The 20,097-nt window shown below is 52.7% G+C and overlaps 1 protein-coding gene across 6 annotated transcripts in view; it reads right to left on the bottom strand.

Moving 5' to 3' along the window:
* Positions 1-20,077, bottom strand: part of RNF213 (ring finger protein 213) — a 49,011-nt gene extending 28,934 nt beyond the window's left edge. For 4 of the 6 annotated variants that reach the window (XM_062010858.1, XM_062010862.1, XM_062010863.1 and 1 more), the window contains exons 1-25: positions 18,797-18,888; positions 17,747-17,877; positions 16,676-16,992; positions 15,463-16,143; positions 14,821-15,014; positions 14,009-14,167; positions 13,580-13,773; positions 13,125-13,396; positions 11,790-12,070; positions 10,654-10,842; positions 9,970-10,168; positions 9,266-9,318; positions 8,898-9,048; positions 8,281-8,433; positions 7,531-7,629; positions 6,618-6,740; positions 6,041-6,221; positions 5,322-5,495; positions 4,884-5,042; positions 4,006-4,598; positions 3,565-3,730; positions 2,762-2,979; positions 2,084-2,224; positions 1,719-1,880; positions 173-1,313 (exon numbers count right to left, since the gene is read on the bottom strand). In XM_062010858.1, the coding sequence (XP_061866842.1) occupies positions 173-1,313; positions 1,719-1,880; positions 2,084-2,224; positions 2,762-2,979; positions 3,565-3,730; positions 4,006-4,598; positions 4,884-5,042; positions 5,322-5,495; positions 6,041-6,221; positions 6,618-6,740; positions 7,531-7,629; positions 8,281-8,433; positions 8,898-9,048; positions 9,266-9,318; positions 9,970-10,168; positions 10,654-10,842; positions 11,790-12,070; positions 13,125-13,396; positions 13,580-13,773; positions 14,009-14,167; positions 14,821-15,014; positions 15,463-16,143; positions 16,676-16,992; positions 17,747-17,849 (6,103 nt within the window). In that variant the 5' untranslated portion in view covers positions 17,850-17,877; positions 18,797-18,888. Of the gene's footprint in view, positions 1-172; positions 1,314-1,718; positions 1,881-2,083; positions 2,225-2,761; positions 2,980-3,564; positions 3,731-4,005; positions 4,599-4,883; positions 5,043-5,321; positions 5,496-6,040; positions 6,222-6,617; positions 6,741-7,530; positions 7,630-8,280; positions 8,434-8,897; positions 9,049-9,265; positions 9,319-9,969; positions 10,169-10,653; positions 10,843-11,789; positions 12,071-13,124; positions 13,397-13,579; positions 13,774-14,008; positions 14,168-14,820; positions 15,015-15,462; positions 16,144-16,675; positions 16,993-17,746; positions 17,878-18,796; positions 18,889-19,994 lie in introns of those variants that run through there. The other 2 variants (XM_062010859.1, XM_062010861.1) reach the window with 2 other exon arrangements.
* Between the last annotated feature and the right edge of the window lie 20 nt (positions 20,078-20,097).

Here is a 20,097-nt window from a genome sequence, read left to right as displayed (position 1 = left end):
ACCTCTAGGGATGCTTGTCTCAGGACAAGACAAGCTGTCCCTAGAGCTTTCACCTCACTCCACTGACTGCAGCCTGAACCATTCTCTTTGACTTGGACACAAGAGCCAGCAAGGTGAACCCCACTCTGGTTTCTAACACCCAGCAGCCCCCACTTTGCATGGGACACCTTACCTACACCAGCTCTTTGGGAGGCCACGATCCCAACACACATATTGTCCTTGAACACGGAGGCAGCTGAGCGTGAAGGCTGAGCCACTCTGTAGTGGTGCTGCAGGTACTGCTGGATTTCAGCCAGTGGCCTCTGGGGTATCATGTGCACTTTGTACTGGCTGAAGGCAGAAGGGATGTAGCTGTGCTCCCTCTCGCAGCTGCACAGGATGACGAGGCGGTAGGTGCTGTGGCAGTGCTGCAGGCGCTGGAACAGCTCCTCTGCTCTGCAGCTCACGTCGTAGCTCAGCTCCTCTGCGTACAGCATGCTGTAAACTCTCTGTCCTGTGCTGCAGGGGATGAGGCACCTCCTGAGGAACAGCCCCACCTGCTCTGCAGTGGTCTGAGGAGTGCACAGCAGAACTTCATCAAAAGTGGGAAGGGGCTGGTTGGGGCTGTTCATGTAAATGGCCAGAGCAGCTGTGAGCAGCTCGGAGCGAGGGCAGGTGATGAGGTTGGGCTGCCCGACACACAGCAGGTCGCGGGGGAAGGCTCGTGTGACCCGCCGCCCGTCCCAGCGGGCCAGGCGCTCCAGCCAGCTCCCCAGCGTGTCCATGTCCAGGCAGCCCGGCAGGAAGGAGCCCATGTCGCTCATGTAGCACCCCCAGATGCGCTGCAGCTGTGCACTCAGGGTCTGCTCTCCAGCCAGCAGCACCTGCAGGTCAGCAACAGCCCTCCTCGAGCTGGAAGGCGCCTTGCTCTCGGAGGCTCTCAGGACATCCTCCTCAGTGCAGTTGTGTTTTAGGAAGGAAAGCATCATGAGGGCAGCCTGGCTGGGCCTGCCCTGCCCCAGTTCCCTGCACAGATACACCAGCTGCTCAGCAGTGTAGTAGTTCAGGTAGAAGTGCTCGAACCGTTTTGCACACATGAAGCTTTTCCAGCTCTCCAGGAAGCCCTCCATGGTCTTGCAGAGGTCTGGGAGCACAGCTGCCATTTCTCCCTGCCCTTCCAGCACTGGGATCAGGCCCAAAGAGAAGTCTATAAGAACACACGGTTCTCTTTTGGGTGAACAATACACATGGGCAAGCCAGGAGCGGAAAAGCATGTTCCCAGCTGAATAAAGGTCTATAAAGGCCTGTGCCAGTCTCTGGATGTTGGAAAAGACCTGTGTGAGGACAGAGGGGAAAAAATAACCAAGCTGATTTAGCCAGGTGAGTCCCAGCTGTGAAGCCACAGGAAAGACTCTCCATGAAACCCACTGGTCCCGCTCCAGCTGTGTCAGGCCTCGTGAAGCAACAGAAGACTCTGTGTAGCTCTAACAGCAGCATCCCCAAGAAGCCAGTAAGGAATCCCCAGCTTGCCACAAAAGCACAGCAACCCTCCCAGGCCAGGAGCATCCCCAGTGCAGCCAGGGGATGAGGGCACCAGTCCACCGTCCAGCCTTAGCTCAACCTTAAGAGAGAACTAAAGAAGGAGGAACACCCATCTGCCTGCACCATTCACCCCCAGCAGCTCAGCTGTATCCAACCCCAGCCTCACCATCAGTAACCCACTGGGTTTGAAATCTGACCTCAGAGAACTTCTCCACCTCCAGGGCTTGCTCTCCCTTTGCTGACATGAGCATCAGTTTGTTCTGCAGTTCCCGCAGCTCTGCCAGCGAGTATTTCCGTGACGCCTCATCACCCTCTGAGCTCCCCAGGAGGGTGAAGTGCAGGACATTGTCCAGAGAAATCTGCCAGAGTGCAAGTTGTTAGCAGTGCACTGAGGCTCCACTCTTGAGGCAGTGCTATGCCCAGCAAGGGGAGCATTTAGGAGCCAGCAGCCCCCAAAAAGGACCAGTGCAGAGTGGGCGAAGAGCTACAGCACATTTCTGACAGTCATCAGCACAGCAGCAGTGCTGTCTGCAGGAGGGGAGAGAAAGCCAAGCAGCCTCACCTTTTGGCCATCAGCTGGTGCTTTGAGAACATAGATTCCTCTGCTGTTGATGGCAGCTGCCAGTGACAGGGAGGACAGCTCCACAGACCCGTGGCTCTCCTTCACTGTCTTCAGCCACTCCAAGTGCAGAGCTGAGGCATGCTGTGGGGAGAGAGGACACAGCACTGCCCTAATGCCTCTGGCTTGGCACTTCCAGAACTACATCTGTGTTCAGGACAAACAGCTTTGGCTGGCATAAGAGGGAAGGAAGAAAGGAATGACTGCTGGCCATAGCCTGATCTTTCTGCATAGCTGTTCTTTACCAGCACCATTGGAGGCCAAACAGAGCCCATGGTGCTTCAATGCCTCTTGCTGTAGAAGGATGCCCTGCTGCAAAGAAGACAGAATTCCCAGCCACCTGCCTTCCCTCTTTTGCATCACCATTCAAACCCTTGCAAGAGCAAAGCTACACCATGTCACACTCAAAGCCTCAGCAGGGCTCTGGGAAAACCCCATGCTACACCAGTTACAGTTGCTGCAGGGAATGTTTGTGCCACAGAAGCATATTGTCCTTCCAATAAGAGCTGCTGTGACATCCCCCCACAAGTGCAGTTTGTCCTGTGCAGTCCCTCTCCCAGCCATCCTTGAAAGGCAGAAGCACGAGAGGCTGCAGAGCAGACCAGCTCCAGCAGGACTCACCAGTTTCTCAGGAAGGCTCTTGTCACTGTCCAGGGCTCGCCACAGCTTCGACAGGCAGCACAAGAAGTGCTCAAAGCCTGAGTCCTGCCTGAGCTCATAGAGCAGAGAGGAGTAGCCATGCACAGCATCGTGGAAACAGGCCACACGGCCCACGTCCATGTCGTTCTCCCCAGCAGAGATGGACGCCAAGTCTACAAATACCTTCAGCTCATTCATATCTTAAATGAGAGAAAGCAGTGAGTGAACAACAAAGGAGGCAGATTTAATGCCATTGCAGATGCAGAAAGCCTCCCTCTGAACATCATCTGCCGTGTGGCTTCCCTCCACCCCTCCTGCAGCGCCTCTCCTGGCTGATCCATCCACATTCATGACACCCTTGGCCCTGCTTTTCCCCACATTGCCACCAGCAGCAGCTTCACAGCCAGGACAAGGGAGTGCAAAGGGAGTGTCTCTGTGCATGGAAGCGTGGCAGAGACACAGCTCAGCAGACACTGCCATCCTCTTAAACACAGGACTTCTGCTCTCCTGAATAAGCAGCCTGAACTGAAGAGTAGCAGCTTTTGCAGCCCCTCAGAGCGAGCCCAGCTCTTGGGCAGGGCAGCCACTGTGTGCTGCAGGAGGCTCCAGAGGCACAGGCATGTTTCAAGGGACTACTGCCCCTAAGAGAGGCGTGTGACGATCGATACCAGAAGCTGTGAAGGCATGAAGCAGATGGGTCTGGGATATGGCATTCCTTCTACCCCCACACAAGCTGGCATCCCTTCTAGTGCTGTCTGTCTGGTTCCTGGGTGAGCTGTACATACCTTTCAGTGCCTCTCTGACCCAGGAAACAAACTCCTTCTGCTGGGCCAGCTCCCTCAGACACTCACGCCGCTTCACAGTGATCCCCTGCAGCTTTCTCTTGGCATGCATAAGCTCAGGGCTGATGGAATCCAGCTTTTGGGTCTTGTATGATTCGAGCTTTTCTGTCTACAAGGCAAGTGGTGGAAACAAACATTCAGTCTGGAAATGGGAAACAGAACCTGTTCTCCAGCGGGGAAAAGAAAGCTGTGTGCAAAGGCACAGGCCAGAAAGGGCAATGACACAGAGGTTACACAAAGGCACTTTGGTCTGATGCTGAATTTCTACCTCAAGTAAGCATTTTGGGACAGGCAATGGCTCTTGACAGACTGAGACAGACCTGTGGGAAGGTTCCGATTCACCCAACCCCCTGGCAGTGTGGAGGTGAAGAAGTGGATACTCACTATGTCCAGCAAGTTTTCCAGGATACTGAAGTCACCAGCGAGGTTTAAGCTCTCTTTGACACTGGCAATGATCTTTGCAGCCTCAAAAGCTAAATGCAATTCATGGTACTGCTGGATCTGCTGAAACCGCTGCTCGACCCAGTCTCTGTCCTGCCCAGGCCTGAGCTCACACATGACATTCAGTTCAGTTTTGATGTCTTCAGGGTGATTGGTGAATTCCTTAAAGATTCTGTCAACTGCAGAAAGTTTGAGACTCCCAGACCTGAGATCATCATACAACGTTCCATAGCTCACAAAGCAAGGGCTGATTAGACTGCTGAAAACATTATCAAGGTCCAGTGCAGGAACAACATTGTCTCCCTCCTGCTCCTCTGAGCTCCCACAGCACTCTCCTGCCTCCTGTGCTGCCTCCTCCCAGAACTGCTGGAAGATCAGGCTGTCCTTCAGACAGTGCATTTTCAGGGCAAACTCCTTCAGATTGGGGCTCATGCTGTAGTAGGTCTGGATGGGTCTCTTTCCCACACTCACAACTGTTTTCAGTCTTTTTGAGCCAAGATCTTCCAAATGTTGAGATTCCACTTCGCCTACATCCACTTTAAAAGAGACAGACAGACAGGTCAGCTCAGAGGTCCCACCTGCATTCAGCTTTACTTCATCTAACCCACCAAACAACTGGGCAAGGGGCCTCCTACAAACACCATTTGATGCAGGAGCACTCACTCAGTTACTCACATGCTGCAGGTTTACTTTACACTTCCTTCCCACCCCTCCTCATCCTTGCTGAACTTTAAAACAAAACCTGGTTACAAAGCCACATTTCCACCAAAAACCATATTTTCTGGAGTTGCCTCTTTCAAGTTGCTCCCGCAGAACACTACCTCTCACAGATGCCTGCACCCTTCTGCACATGCTCAGAAAGGTTCCTATTGCTTTCTGCTCTCTTCTGAGCAGTGTCACTTCTTCCAGCCTCCTCTGCAGCAATTCCTTCAGCTCTCTCTGGAGTGGTTCTTTTTCTTCATGCAACAGCTGCTGGTGCTCTGAAAGAAAAGCCCTCTGTAATCACAAAGGGAGCCTTTTCCCCCTCCCTGCACCCATAACTCAGGTTTGGATTTACAGTCACCAACACCACAGTGAGATGCAGACAGCACAGCTGGGAGCCCCATATAAAGGCCAATGACAAGGGCAGCACTGCTAACTGCTGAAGGGCCCAATTAGCATCACTAATCTCTGAGGCAGGTTAACAGAGCAGGCCATCCATCACAATGGCCACTACACATGTCTAAGCTAAAAACATCCCCTTTGCACAGTGCTCTTACTTATCTGCCAGATACAGATGAACTGCTGCTCATGCTGGAAAACCTCTTCCAGATGTTTCACAAGGACACATCCCTTCTGGATGTCATCGATGACACTCACAAACACAGAGTCTGCTGTGGCCATCACATTCTTTGCTTCATCTGTAAGTTCTTTCAGGAGCTTTGTGTTTGTTCCTGTTCCAGAAACAAAGCATGCAAAACCTAGATCAGCCCTGCTCCAGGAGAACCAGGCAGAATCAACAACTCAATGCCACGCAGAGTGCTTCCATCTCCCATCCTAATCTCTCATCACACCCCCCTCCAAAACAGAGCAGAAACAGCCAGGATCTCAGGAGAGCATTCAGAAGCCTTCCCATGGAGAGCCCACACCCCAAACCTGTGGAGAAAACACAAGCCATTTTGACCCATTCATATGACCATTCCTATTGCATTTCTGTGTTGCAGCAACTCAACAGAACTGCTCAGAGAAAGGAGGTTTTTCTTCTACAAATCCTCTTTATCTACAAGCCCAGTACAAATCCTGCAGTGGCTGCAGAGGAATACTGGCTTCCCCTCCCTTAGCCTCTCCAAAACCAGGCTGAACACCTTGAGCTTTGAGATGGGGAATAAAACAAAGGCAGGATAGTTTTTGTACGTGGATTTTCTGCTTTGCAAAGTGGGATCAGTGAGGCAAAGAGCAGCTTTTTATAGACTCCTACAAACACAGCTAACAGATTTACCACTGAAGCTGAAGATCTGCTTGATGTCAGGCCACGTGAGCAAGTGGTGCAAAATCCCACCAAAATCACTCTTGGACTGCCCAGTCCCAGCAGGCCACGACTTCACAATGATAGTGGATACAAGCTGGCTGAAATGGCCCATGTTGTAGGAAGAGATCTTCTCCAGGAGATTGCTCTGAGTCTGCACAGCACATAGGGAAGGAATGAGCCAGTGTTTCGGATCCCACTGTGTCCATCTCTGGGGGTCAGCTGCTGATCCCCACAACTCTCGTCTCTGCTGCTGAGGCATATTCCAAAGAAAACCATTTGATGTGAGTGACCCCAGAGGCCAGGATGCCAAAAGCACCACGAGCACCTTCACAGACCCTGTGTGAGTGGATCCCCCATTTCCTGACTTCTCATCAATGGGGTTTTTTGGTGGTTTAACAAACTTGCACAACCCACAGCAACTCACCCAGTGAGAGCAGCGTGCAGCCCTCCTCCCACACCACCACACATCCCTGCACCATGCAACAGCATTTCTGTGCAACAGGAAACTGCACTGTTCCTTTTTCTACCTTGAAGGAAAATACACCACCTGGCAAGCTGCAGTTACAGCCTCTGTGGCACAATTACAGAAACACCAGGCGATGGACGAGTCAAGCTGGGTAAACTGGTGGTGACGACAGCAGTAGGCCAAGATCTGGTGAACTGGAAGCTCCTATAGGGCAAAAGGAAGATTTCTTATCAGCTTAAAGCCTCCAAGGTGTTTCTTCTGAAAGCATGAAGGGCTGCTGCTCTGCAGACAATAAAAGGCACTAAGCTGAAGCTTTCAGCTTCCTCCTGGAGCCAAGCACCAGCCCATCTGTCAGGGTCTGGAGGAGAGATGAAACACAAACACTTGGGAAACCTGTTGGATTGTTTCAGTCTAAAATGTGTGATTATTCAACAAGCATCTCTCCAAGCTAAGCTTGCACCAGGAGATGTCTGTTTCCTGATTGTACCATAGAGAGCCATGGCTTAAAGAATTCTGCAGCTGACACAGAAAGGAGATACACAAGCTCAACTCAGAAAGGACCTGCCCAGTGGGTGCATTTGGGAGCCTGAACAACACAACTTCTGCATAATGAATGAAAAGAGACAAGCACCAACTTTGCTTCTGTAAGTCCTTGGGTGCTTACTTGACACACACTGTCTCTTAGAACTACAAAGGGTGGTAATTGCTGAAAATGTGCAATTTCCTTTAACGTATCAGGACATCAGTCACTGCTAGAAACAGCAGCACTGCAGTCAGGCTGACTGGAGTCTAACACCAAGAACAGCACATTTTCATGTCCAGCTCTGGAGCCCCCAGGACAAGGTTTGTAACAGCAATGGCAATTTTTATGACCAAAGCCACAGTGTTTTCCATGCCAATTCAGGCTCTGGAAGCTTTTCTCTAAGCACAGCAGAAGACTGTTGCTCTGGACCTGGCCCAGCAGCACACAGTGACTGCCTCCAGTCCTCCTCACCTCCTGAATTCTTCTCTCCAGATCTGCAAGTAAAGTCTTCTTCCACCTCGCAGTGAACTGCTCATCTGGGAAGCTGATCTTCACAAATTCATTCCAGGCCTGCAGATGGGAAGCAAACAAGGCCAGAACTGCTGAGACTGAACATTCAAATACAGAAACTAAAGGAACGATGCAGAGAAGTGGCCTCACACTCCTCAGACAGCCTGCAGCTCTTTCAGATGTTCCCATCCAGAAGGAAGCATCCCCCGAGCTGCAAGAGGCAGCTTTTGAGTCCAAACAGTGTCAAAATGTCCCAGCTGCTGAAGGACACCTTTGGATGAACCACTTCCACCTTGATGCTGGAAACTGACTTGCTCTGCTGCCAGCCTTCCTTGGGCCAAACTGTAAAAGCTGCTCTGTGCTGTGCCTGTTGGAAGGCTGAAAAGGGCTGAAGGACAGCCAGGGTGAGCGAGACAGCAGCTTCAGCTCACAAGGGGCAGCTCCTCAGCCCAGCAATGCCTCTTAGAACAGCCCAGAAAAAGGAGAACTAGGATGAGCTGAGCAGCATCAATTATAGTCCTTTGCTTTTCAGCACAATAGTGTTTAGAACCAACACAGCTTCTCAGCTTGCAGCCTTGCTGCCTGTCCTCATCTCAGTCCTCACTCTGCCACGGCAGCTACAACTCCCAGCAAAGAGCCATTAGACTCAAGACTATTCAGTTAAGCTACAGCCAAACACCTTTTTGTTTATGTAACTAGAAGATGACAAACCCGAAGTTCCCAGGGAAAAGAGAACGTCACACAGTCCAGGTGTTCTTTCAGTAACTTCTGGTTTAAAACATTCCTGAACCAGGTCCGAGCGTGTCTCAGAGCTTCACTGAATACATCTCCCACTGCATCTTCCTGCACAGCAGCTCCTGGAACCTGGCACACACAAAGGACACAACAAATGGCAACAGCTCAGGCAGGAGAGCAGTGTACAACTGATTTAAATATTTAATGCATCCAAAGCACAAAATGCCCAGCAGAGACCCACCACGACTTGAGCACAGCGTGGAGGGAGGCTGGGAAAACACAAGCAGTTCTTGCTTAAGAACAGCTATTCCAGGAGGTAAAGACAATGTATGTGTCAGGGGAAAACAACCCCAAACATAAACCAAAGCCCCATGCCAGACAACCTGGGCATTTGCCGTTATTTTCAGTGAGAAGAATCAAAGTCATCAAATTATATCATCACTTCTTGAAAGCACCACAAAGGTGGGTGATTTACAGTACTGAGCTTTCCAAATCGAGACCAGGGATGACAAAACCCAGCCTCTCGTGCCATTCCTGTAACACTGCTAGATATCTCGTTCATATCAGCTCCCAGATGGTTCTGTGCTACTCACTGCTGGGGGCTGAAGCTCAGCAATCTTGGAAATGACTGTGGCAGAAGTGACAGGGTCCATGAACCACAGCCCCTTTGCAGACTTGCAGACCACCTGGTGCAGCTGAAGGCAACATGTCAAGCAGAACTTCCAAGAGTGAGCATCCAGAGCTCTGAAGGGCAGGAAGGAAGAGAAAGAAGTTACTTTGTGCTCAGAGGAAGAAACCCAAACCAACCAAAACACCCACCACCAAGTTCAACAGCGTGTGGCAAGTAGCCACCCCTCAGATGGACCCTACAAAACATTGCTGACAGAACCAGGGGGCTCCTTTATTCAATGCACACACTCCAGCTACAAACAACCCAAACCCAAAAGCACACTCCAGTTACCTGGCCTGTCTCTCATCCATGGCACACAGCAGTGTCTCCAGAAGCCTGGTTACCTGAGAAAGATTGAAATGTTAAACTGTGGAAGAAACGTTACAGTCTGGTTTCTCCCCAGCTGAGAGGATGCAGGGACAGAGACCAGTACTTCTCCTACAATGCCTCCTACAACACTTCTACCCATACACTACAAAACTGCACAGCTCACTGGATGGCAGGGTAAACATAAGGGTGGCTATTTCTGTACAAACAAAACCTGCATCTCTTACAATCTAGGGAGTTCAAGTTTATCATTGCCTGCTTGTGTTATTACTCATTACATTACTGTTATTAAAATGTATTGTTACTTGTGCAGCTCTTGCTGTGCTCATACAAACACAACTGTTTGCAGAACTGGCAGGAGAAATACCTCAAAGGAAAGCAGCACCTTGCCCAAAGCCCCAGAGATCTCAGGATATTTGCCATCAGTGACTAAGAGCAAACCCAGAGAGAACTCTGTCAGGCACAGTTTGTGCTGCAGATACACCCTCTCATCTCCTCTCAGGAGTTTCCTACTTCAAAGCAACTCTATTGGCTTTTAGCTGACTGTGAAGCTCTTTGTGCTCTGACCTACCACGCTCCCTTCAGTGACAGTCAGCCCTGCTACAGGCACACTACAGCCCAGCTTCAGCCTTCATCCCTTAGCTGGGTAAAGCTGCCAGAAGACAAACCTTAGGACTGTTGCACAGAGGGACAATGTTCTCAAGTCTGTAAGAAACACCTCGAAGAGTAACTAACAAATCATGGGAGAAGTGTTCTATGAATTCAGGCAGGCTCTCCAGGGGCACAACAGAGATCCAGGACTTGACCAGAGTCTCATCAAATTCCATCAAGTATTTCTTCTCTTTCATTAGCTGCAGTAGAGTCTCCCTGGAGACAAGACAAACCAAAGCCTTCAAGGTTGAGGTACAGAAGGATAAGAGCTGCTTCAGCCCATGGAGGACTCTTATTCTCACTCCTGTGCTTTTTGCATTTGCATCTGAAGATCAGTGGAAGACTCCAAGCCCCAGAGATCACAGAGCAGAGGCACAAAGAACATTATCTCCACATCTCACTGAGATTCCACACGACACACATCATGAACTGCTTGATCTCACACCAGGCAGCCCCAAGCATGCAACCTGCTCCAAGGCCTGCAGAACTAAGGGCTGTTTGTGTCTGAAAGGTAATTTACTGCCCAGCTTTGCCATACACCATCATCTCTGAGCAATCAATGTATCTGTGCTGCTGTGTCCCAAATATCATCAACACTCCACAACTCTTATCTCTAAAAACAAGGGGAAAAAAAATCATGTGGCCACCACCAACTCCTGTGTCATGGCACTGGATATAACCAGTACTTCTGGAAAACTCACTTTTCTTGCTGCTTCCTTGTTGCAGCAAATGAAAGCCCTTCCAGCCCTGCCCAGACATCTTCTTCCATCAGCTTGTGGTCACACTGCACAGGAGGATCAAAGAAATGCAGAAGAGGAAGAATCCACACCCAGTGGTCCACTTGGTTATCAATGCACCTCTGGCACAAGCTTTTCAGGGAAGTTTTCAAACTGAAAAAGCAACACCAAAACACACACAGTAAAAGACTTTTACAGGACTCAATAATGTCTGGGGCAGGGGAGGGAGCTACATCTCAATCTGTACCTTCACATAACTTCTGGTCATTATTTTAGCTCAATCTTGTCTTCATTGAAGAGTACAGATGGCAAAAGTTTAAGACTCAAAGCTGCAATCTGACCTAAATCTCTCTGTATAAACCCTACTAATGGAACACTAAGAAGTGCCAATAGTTTAGCTAAAGTTTCCACATGAGCCCCCCCCAGGTCTCAGCCAGGGCTCAGGTGACACAGACACCCAGAGCCAGGCATTCCAGGGACAGTTCTCAGCCTCCTTGGCTGGGCTGAAAGACTACAGAGGTCTCCAAAAGGAAAGAACCACTGTTGTCGTTGTGCCAGTGAAGAACAAGAAACTCAAGTGCCAGATAAGCAGTTAGAGAACAGTCCTATAAACAGACACTCAGAGGAAAAGTCAACAAAACCCATGGGTAATGATGCACAGCAGAGGAGACAAGGATCCAAACAGTGAGCACGAGCAGCAAGTGGGTAAGAAGCCAGACAGTGCCTGACAGAAGAGGGTGAAAAATAAGAGCTTTAGATGTAAATTCAAGACAATAGTTTTAACTCCATCTGCTACCCTGGCAACAGCCACAAGGTGCAACAAAGGAAATCCTGTTGGGTCAAAAGTAAAACAAGGTTCAGATCAAGAAAGGTATGTGACTGTAAGAAGGGCTGGGAGAGGCTCTGCACTCTTCATCCCTGGAGCTTTCCAGAACTCGACTGCGACCTTCCCTGGACACCAGCCCTGCTTTGAGCAGGAGCCTGGAACAGGGACCTCCACAGATATCTTCAAATCAGGTTTTTTCTGATCCTCTGACACTAGACAGATGAATTCCTTATCACAGGGTGCTACACTTGCAGCAAACCCAGCTGTTAGTTACCATGCAAGTCCTCCAGGAACTGCTGCAAAAGCCTCTTTGATGTGCCGAATCTCATCCAGTATGGCTGGCTGTGACACCTGATCCAAGCACAAGAGGCTGCACAGGTCAGCCAGATCACTCTGGAGTGGCTGCAGCCAGAAGGACTCAACTACTGTGAGAATGGTGAACCCCAGGGTCAGTTTGCTCTTTATCACTTTGTCCTCCTGTGAGGCTTGTGTGCCTCTGACTGCAAAGAAAGGAAGAGCGATCTTCTTCAGGTATTTCAGGAGCAGAACATTCACCTGGGATAAAGAAGGAACAAAACAAACCAATCACAACGTTGGTCCCCCAACAAGTCTCTTTCTCCTGTAGTTACAGAGAGGTCACTTGACAGCCCTGTGAATCCCACAGTGGCACTGGGAGCTGGGCACACGTGGGATCGGCTCCCAGCAGAGCACCAGCCTGGCACTCCAGTACCTGTAACTGGGATGCTGCCCCTGTCCTTGCCACCAGCTCCTACCACTCAGCTACAGCTGCACTCTCCCACCCCCAGCAGAGCTGGGGAGTCTGAAGGGACTGGGGCAGATCTTGGGAGGGGAACTGGTGCGATGTGCAGCTGTACACAAGGTCACCATCAGAGCTCATAAGGGAACTCCAGCTCCCCAGGGCACTCGGGCTTAGTCGGGAGTCAAGAGAAAGATTTCTGTCCTTCAACCACCTCCAGGGGTCCTGATACCAAAAGGACCCTTCAGAAAGGCAGCAGCAAGCTGCAAGGCGGCAGGCGCTGCAGAGCTGGGCAGGTAATGCCATCTTGTGGCCTCTCCCACATCACCAGGAGGAGGGAGGCTGCAGGGAGTTACAGACACAGCCCTGACACCAGCCCCAGACCCCCCAAAAGACAAGGTGACATTTCCACCACATCTCACAATTATGCCAGATGAGAATTTAAGACTCCAGAAGCCTTTGTCTGCATCCCTGCTGAGAAATGGACCAGGAGGAGCTCGGCTCACATAAAAGACAGGTTTGGGGTCAGACAAGCACAGAGAGGATGGTGACAGAGTGACTGGCAGCAAAACTAAAGGGCCAGGCTTAGGAAACTAATAACCAGACACAAAACCCACACAAGCAAGAAGCCACCCCATCACAGCTCTGCTGCTGACCAATCTGGCAGCACCTGACTGCAAAGGTGTGACTGAAGCTCAAGGCAGATGGTGGCCAAGAGGATCCCGACTGGTTCTGTCACACCTGAGCTTTGACTGGAAAAGGAAAATTAACCCAAGGTCAAGCACAAAATTAAAGTTTTGTGTTTGGTAACTGACTGTCTGCTTTCAGTGTCTGCCACAGGAGCCAGGGTACCTGCAGCGTGCCAAAGTTCAACTCTGTCCATGGCGTTTTCTTGCCGTCGTGCACCAGCGGCTCCACTGTAACAGCGTAAAACTGCCTCAGCTGGAAGAGGAAGTTTCTCAGGTTGCCAGGACTCCAGGTTTCGAGAATGCTGAAGATATTTTCCAACATAACGTTTGCAGCTATTATCTTCCCTTCCACCACGTCTTTGGTTTTATCACGAGGAATCATCCTCCAAATTATAGACGGCTCCACACACACGATGTCATCGTACTGGTGCCACTCTGCAACGGGCAGCGCGGGTCAGAGGGGGAAAGCCATCACTTCACAACAAAACACATACTTGCACACGCTTTTGCTCTTTCAGTTGTCCACAGAAACACCCCCACTGACCCATTAAGCTGCCAGCTTCAGACAGCGCTGCCTAACAAGTCCCTCTGAAGCTGGGCACAGCCAGCAGGGCTCACCTCCATTGTTCAGCAAGCTGCTTCTTATCAGTAAGCAGCGATTCACGTAGCTCCCCAGCACTGGACGCTTGTAGATATATTCATACATCCCTTGGCCACAGGAAACCCAGTATTTGTAAGGAATGCATCTATCTATGTGTTCTTTTGCCAGTGTTGCAGTGCCTTGGATGAGGAATCCGTGTTCTCCCAGATGCCTGGGAAACAAACCACAGAGGATGTGTGAGCTGATCTACAGACTTCATTTTTCACTAGGAATGGTGATCATTCTTTCCAGATGGAAGTTTTAGTTACCTCCACTACAAAACCCCTTTGTAGCAATACCCACCTACAGACACACAGCTAGTCACACACTACATGAGGTAGCACATTGTGTCCTGTTCCCCAGAGGCAAAACACTCCCGTGTCCCAGAGACCCCAGAGGGCACTTACTTGGTGCAGTTCATCTCACAAATATTGTCCTCCCAGTCTGCATAGGGAGAGATGCCCTCAGCCCTGATGAACACTTTATGCACCTCAGGGTTCAGTTTGAAGTCTTTGGATAGAATTGCATGGAAATAGACCATGACACCATCGCTTCGGCTCACGGGGCTGCACAGAGGGATTAGAGGGAAGAGAGAAAGAATCTCAACTGCTGCAAAATCATTACAAGCAACAAATAAGACTTGAGTCACTAGCTTACTGGTTGCAAGACTTATAAGCTCTGTCAGCAGCTTGTTCAAAGTGATGCTACCCAGCAGGCTTGGTGTAAAGCCTTGTGCAAAGGGAAAAAGGGTTCTAAAAGGCAGCATGAAACGCTCCAGCCATCTGCATCTGGGTCACTCCCCTGGCAAGCCAGGACAAACACCTCATCCAGCAGGCACATGAAATGGCTTCATCCCTTTTCCAGCTCACACACATTAAGCAAACCAAGTTACACTCATCAAAACAGCTCCTCACATCATTAAGAAGTTACACAGGTGAAGCTCATTTTGCTTGTAAGAGTAAGAACACAGCAGTCTCCAAGTACCAAGTGAGCCACGTTACCCCGTCCATGACCTGTGCTGTGCCTCACAGGTAAATGTTGGCTCTTTTGCATGAACAGTTTAGCTCAATTTTAAGACAATTCTGTTTCCCCATACCCAATATACATGCAGACCCAACCTCAGCCCTTCAATCCCCTGCCTCAGCGCAGCGTTCTCTAGCCCTCCACACACCAAACTCTGCACATGAAGAGTGCTGGGGAGCAGCAGGGGTGCTCTCACCTTTCTTTAATTATATTCACATTTCTGGTTCTGGTTTCTGGTTTCTGGTTGTTTTGCTGCTTCTTGTCCTTGGAACTGCCTGCTACAACTGAAGCATAATCCTTTCTAGCAACCTCAGGTCCTTTGCTCTGATTTGCCCTCTCAGTGATTTTCTCACTTGGGGTCGTCTTCTTTTTCTCCTTTTGGTCTTCATTCTGCAGTGAGAAGACAGACAATGCCCAGTGAAACAGGAGGCTCTGGAAGTACAATGTCCTCAGACATACCCAACATCTCTTCAGGCAGCTGGAGACACCCAGAAATCACAGCACAGCATTCACACTCATCCCCCACTGAGGGAAGCTACTGCTTAAGGGATATATTGCATGGATTGCAAGAGAACTCCAATCTACCAACACTGTCAAGGACTCGGGTCAATAAGCCACAGGTTCCCAGGGGGGTAACTGAGCAGCTGCTCGGTGAGAGAGCTGTGCTGGAACTAACACACAGGAGAGCAAAACTCGAGAGAAGCACTTCCTAGTGCTCCTGCTTTCTCCCCATACCCCCAGCCTTGTGGCCTTCAGCTTTACTGACAGCACAAGCAAGTCATGAAAGGAAACTCTGCCCAACTCAGCCAAAGAGCAGGGTGTTTCCTCACACATTTACCTTGGAAGCAGAACTGTTTGTTTTCTGCCTGGTGTCTTCTTTATCCTTCCCAGCCTGAGATCCTTTGACCACAGCTGGAGCCTTTGTGCCTTGACTTTGATGTTCAGCAGGTGGAGTCGTTGCAGGCTTACTTGTAGGTGCTTTCTTGCCAGGAGACATCCCTGAGGAAACACTTGCTCTCTCTCCTGTTGAGGCCAAGTTCTTGCTGCTGCCTGAGGACTGGGGATCTGGTCTGGTTCCTCGAAGCTGGCCAGCAGCTGGGGCACGGACACCCCCTTCCACATTACTCCTGACCATTCCTTCACTCTGTGTGGTACTTCCACCCCCCACCTTCTCCTTTGAGGCTGCAGAGCTGGGAGATGGGGCAGCCACATTATCCCCATTGCTCTGCTTTGGTGGGGCCATCACATCTGTGCTCCTGTGACAGCCTTTTGCAGATGCTTCCAGACTTCCAGCTTCCTTTCCCAAGTGACTCAACACCTTGTCACTTTCACGTGCACCTCCACTGTCACCAGCGAGTACATCAGCACCCACTTTGGCTCCTTCACTGACAGAGGTTTGGATCTCTTTTGGAGTAACAGGCAATTCTGTGGTTTGAGCTGGTGCTGCCCTTGGAGGAGGCAGAGAGTCCTGCTCCCCAGAGCTGGAAGGATCCTTCTTTGCTTTATTACTCTTCTTTTTCTATTTAAAGAAAAAAAAAAGGAACACAGTGTCCCCTTGGTTATTGCTGAAGGTAAGTTCTTTGCCACCTCCTCCACTTCAGCCAGTACTAACATCTCCCTGCTACACTGGGCTAATGGAGAAGAATCAGGAAGAGTAGGGACAAGACCAGTTACCACCTTCTATAGTAGGTGAAGCACAAACATCACTTGACAATTCTGTAGTTTTAATACTCAGCGACTTTCTCAGCAGGAACGTCGAGCAAGGCTGAGCATGATGCTCACTAACAAGCTCAGACCAATTACTAAGCTGAACTCTCTCCTGTCCCTCTCAATGCAGCAAAGGTGCTGTTTGAGGAGCTGTACCCCTCAGCACATTGGCTGTCACCCCACACGACACCCAGTGTAAACAAATTCATCTACACTCTGCCCAGGAACACAGGCAGCAGCAGCCAGATGCAGGCCAAAGGGGCTCCTGGTGGTGCAGCACAGCCTCGTTGCTGTGAGAGAGCAACAAGTTACCAGCTGCTCCTGCTCCTCAGCACGGGCCTTACCTTCTTCTGAGAGGAACCACCAGCCTTGCGCCGAGGTGCAGCCTCTGAGCTGTCACTTGGAGCTGTTACACCCTCCAGCAGCGACGCTCCCTCCTCCTGCTGCTGCCTTTCAGTGGAGGAAGGAGGCTCATCTGCACTGCCTCCAGGTGTGGCCCCTGAGGTACTGATCAGAGCTCTCACATTCTCCACCACTGATCCTCCTTCTGCCTCCTTTGTTTCCGTGGTGGAAGGAGACACAGCAGCAGCTTCTGCCTTCACCTCTCCTCCAGGCTCTGCTCCCGCATCAGGGACTGGAGTGAGCATCACCTCTCTTCCTTCTGCAGTGGAGGCAAGCTTCATAGTTAGAGAGTCACAAAACCCCCTCAGTTCTCAGCTGGTGGTGAGCAAGCAGGGCCTGCTGCTGAGATGACTTGGATGCCTTTTGTACAGCATCCAGCAGCTGGAGATGCTGGGTTTGTTACCAGATTGCAGAGGGATTTGCTAACAATTGACCTTGTCAGGACTACAGCAGGCTGGTTCTGATTCAGTGTATTCTTCGAGCATCCTATTTCTCCATATCAACAAAACAAAAGCAATTCTGGTGGCCCAGATCATTCTCTCTCTTAGAAAGCAAAGAATTAGGAAATATTTCCCCCAGTATAACTACACTCACTGTGTGCTTGCTTCTGGTACTGTTCATAAAGGCAGAACTAGTGTGCTGTCAAACTCAGGGAGGGAACTGTGAACCTAACAGTAAGCAGAAGATAGGAAACTCTGGTTTGAGAGGGACTAGACTGGTCTCTGTGTCACAGTATTCCCTACAAACAGCACCAGTTCCTTGGCAAAACAGGAACTAGTTCTGTGCTGGAGCTCTGAGCACGGAGAACACGTGTAGGAGGTGCCAGCAACTGACTCTCGTCACTTTCCATCCCTCACCAGCCACTGTAAAGTGAGGAAAACTCCACCTATGGCCCGTGATTCAAGTTTCTGATGAGAGCAGCATGTAATGACCAGGCTGGAGCACAGCAACACGAGCACCTGCGCTCACCCCTGGTCCCCTGGCAGCCCTCCCTCACCCCACGCTGCTCCTACCTGCATCCTTGTCCCCGGTGCCAGGAACTGGCCGTGCCCCACACTTGCTGCAGGAACCGGGAGAATCATCCCCAGAAACACCGTGACACACGGGGCACTTCATGTTTCCCAGCCACAAAGCGTGGTCAGCACTTTCGGAGGCACAAGGGGGAAGAGAAAAGGAAGGAGCAGAGAGAGAGGCGAGTGTTACTGTGCGGCGTTGGTCACCCGCCCGGCTCCGGCTCTGCTGGGCACGAACACACGGTGACATCGCAGCACACGGCCCTCAGCAGGGGAGCCCGAGCCCTGGGGGGACCCGCAGCCGCCTGGGACGCCGAACAGCTACAACCCAGCGCTGTGCCCGGCGCCGAGCCCTGGGACAACCGAACCCAGGCGCGAACGCAGCGGGGCACGACCAGGGCGGCGGGGCCGGGGTCGAGCCGTACCCGGCCACTCGGGCGGCCCCAGGGGCAGGCCTGGCTCCCCGGCAGCGCGGGGCCCTGCGGGGGCTGCGGCCGCCGAGCAGCCCCGACCCGCGGCTCCGGCTCCAGCCCCGCTCCCGGCTCCGCTCCCGCGGGCGGCGGCCGCAGCCGCGACCCCACCGAGCCGCGGGGAGGGGCCGGCCAGGGGGCGGAGCCTGTATGCAAATCAGGCGCCGCTCCTTTCCCGCGATAGGCGGCAGGGTCGAAGCTCCCCGGGTAAATATGCAAATGACCCGTGCGGATGGACCAATGGCGTGGCGAAGGTCCGGAAGAATGCAAATGAGGCCCGTTATGTGAGCGCCGGCGGGGGGGGCGGGGCTGCCGGCGGCTCCCAGCGCGCGCGGGGCTCCGGGGGGCTCCGGGGGGCTCCGGGGGGGTCGGTACGGCCGGTGCGGTCACCGACCGCGGTCACCGACCCTGCGGCGCCCGACCCTGCGGCGTCCCGGGCGCACGGCGGCCAGGGAGCGACTGCGCGGGGGATGGACGGACGCACTGGGGCGGTTGGAGTGAGAACCTTCTGCGCCATCCGCAGCCCGCCCGCAAGCCCGCGCCCGGTGCCCCCGCACAGCCCCCGCACATCGCAACTCACCCCCGGCCCGGGCCTGGGCACTGCTCGCCTGGCCGACCTGTCTCTTCCCGCCCGACAAAGTTTCGCTTTTCCGCCGAGCCGCCCCAAGTTTCGTTTCTGGGACGTCACCGGCGATGCCGCCCCCCGCACGGCCCCGCCCCGCACGGCCCGGCCCCATCCGCACCGACACCGGGCGGCTCTGGCTGTCCCGCGTCCTGCCCCATCCGCACCGACACCGGGCGGCTCTCCCCGCGTCCCGCCCCGCACGGCCCGGCCCCATCCGCACCGACACCGGGCGGCTCTGGCTGTCCCGCGTCCCGCCCCATCCGCACCGACACCGGGCGGCTCTCCCCGCGTCCCGCCCCGCACGGCCCGATCCCGCCGACACCGGCACCGGGCGGCTCTGGCTCTCCCGGCGTCCCGCCCCACCGACGCCGGCACCGGGCGGCTGTCCCTACATCCCGCCCCGCCGGAGCCGCTGCTGGAGCCGGGCGGGGGTCCCCCCTCGCCCCCGCGGTGTCTGGAGCCGGCAGCGGTACCCGAGGCGGGTCGGGCCCCTGGGCATCCCCCGGGCACCGGAGGAACCCGGCGGGAGGGAGCGGGCGCTCTGCTCTCCCCGAGATGCCCAAACCTCGCCTGGTACTGCTACACCAAAAGCTTTCCGAGGGGCCTTTCAGTGATCTGGTGGCCAGTTCCAGCCCAGGGCTGGTTGCCCACTGAGGCTCAGTCCCTCTTCCTTCCGAGCCCAGATTCGGCAGCTCCCTGATCTCTGTGCTCAGCTTTGGGCTGGTGAGGTGCAGAGGTACCAACCCCCCACCACTGCCTGGTGGGAAACGTCCCTCAGGCCACAATCCATTGATTGCTTCTTGCTCCCGTCAGACCTCTGAGCTGCTGCGGTAACACAGGCAGCAAATGGGCACAAACAGGCTGCTGGGGCTGGAGCAGGGCTGGCCATGGGGTTTCACCCTTCTCTTAAATGCACGTGGCTCCCAGATCCAACAGATAAAACTGTGGCCATCTGTTACCCCATCCCTGGGTCCAACCAGGGCCGAGATGAAGACAGGCTTTCAGCAGACCCGATCTCCACTGGTGCTCACACACTCATTTGCACAGACATGTCCAAGTGTACACACTATTTACCCGTGAACAGCCCTTTTTACTTCTTACCCCTCTCTTCTCCCACTCGTGCTCCTCCCAGCATCCCCAGGCAGGGGGTTACCTGAGTCCTGTCCTGATGCCGTCTCGCTGAGCTCCTCTCCGGGTGCGTGGAGCAGCTTCCCGAGCAGCACAACCTCAGGCAGCCCCAGGCTGCAGCCAGAGGC

Source organism: Colius striatus, chromosome 18, assembly GCF_028858725.1.
Source record: "Colius striatus isolate bColStr4 chromosome 18, bColStr4.1.hap1, whole genome shotgun sequence".
Taxonomy (NCBI): Eukaryota; Metazoa; Chordata; class Aves; order Coliiformes; family Coliidae; genus Colius; species Colius striatus.
The sequence above is the reverse complement of the archived record's forward strand: the minus strand, read 5'-3'. Positions and strand labels throughout refer to the sequence as shown.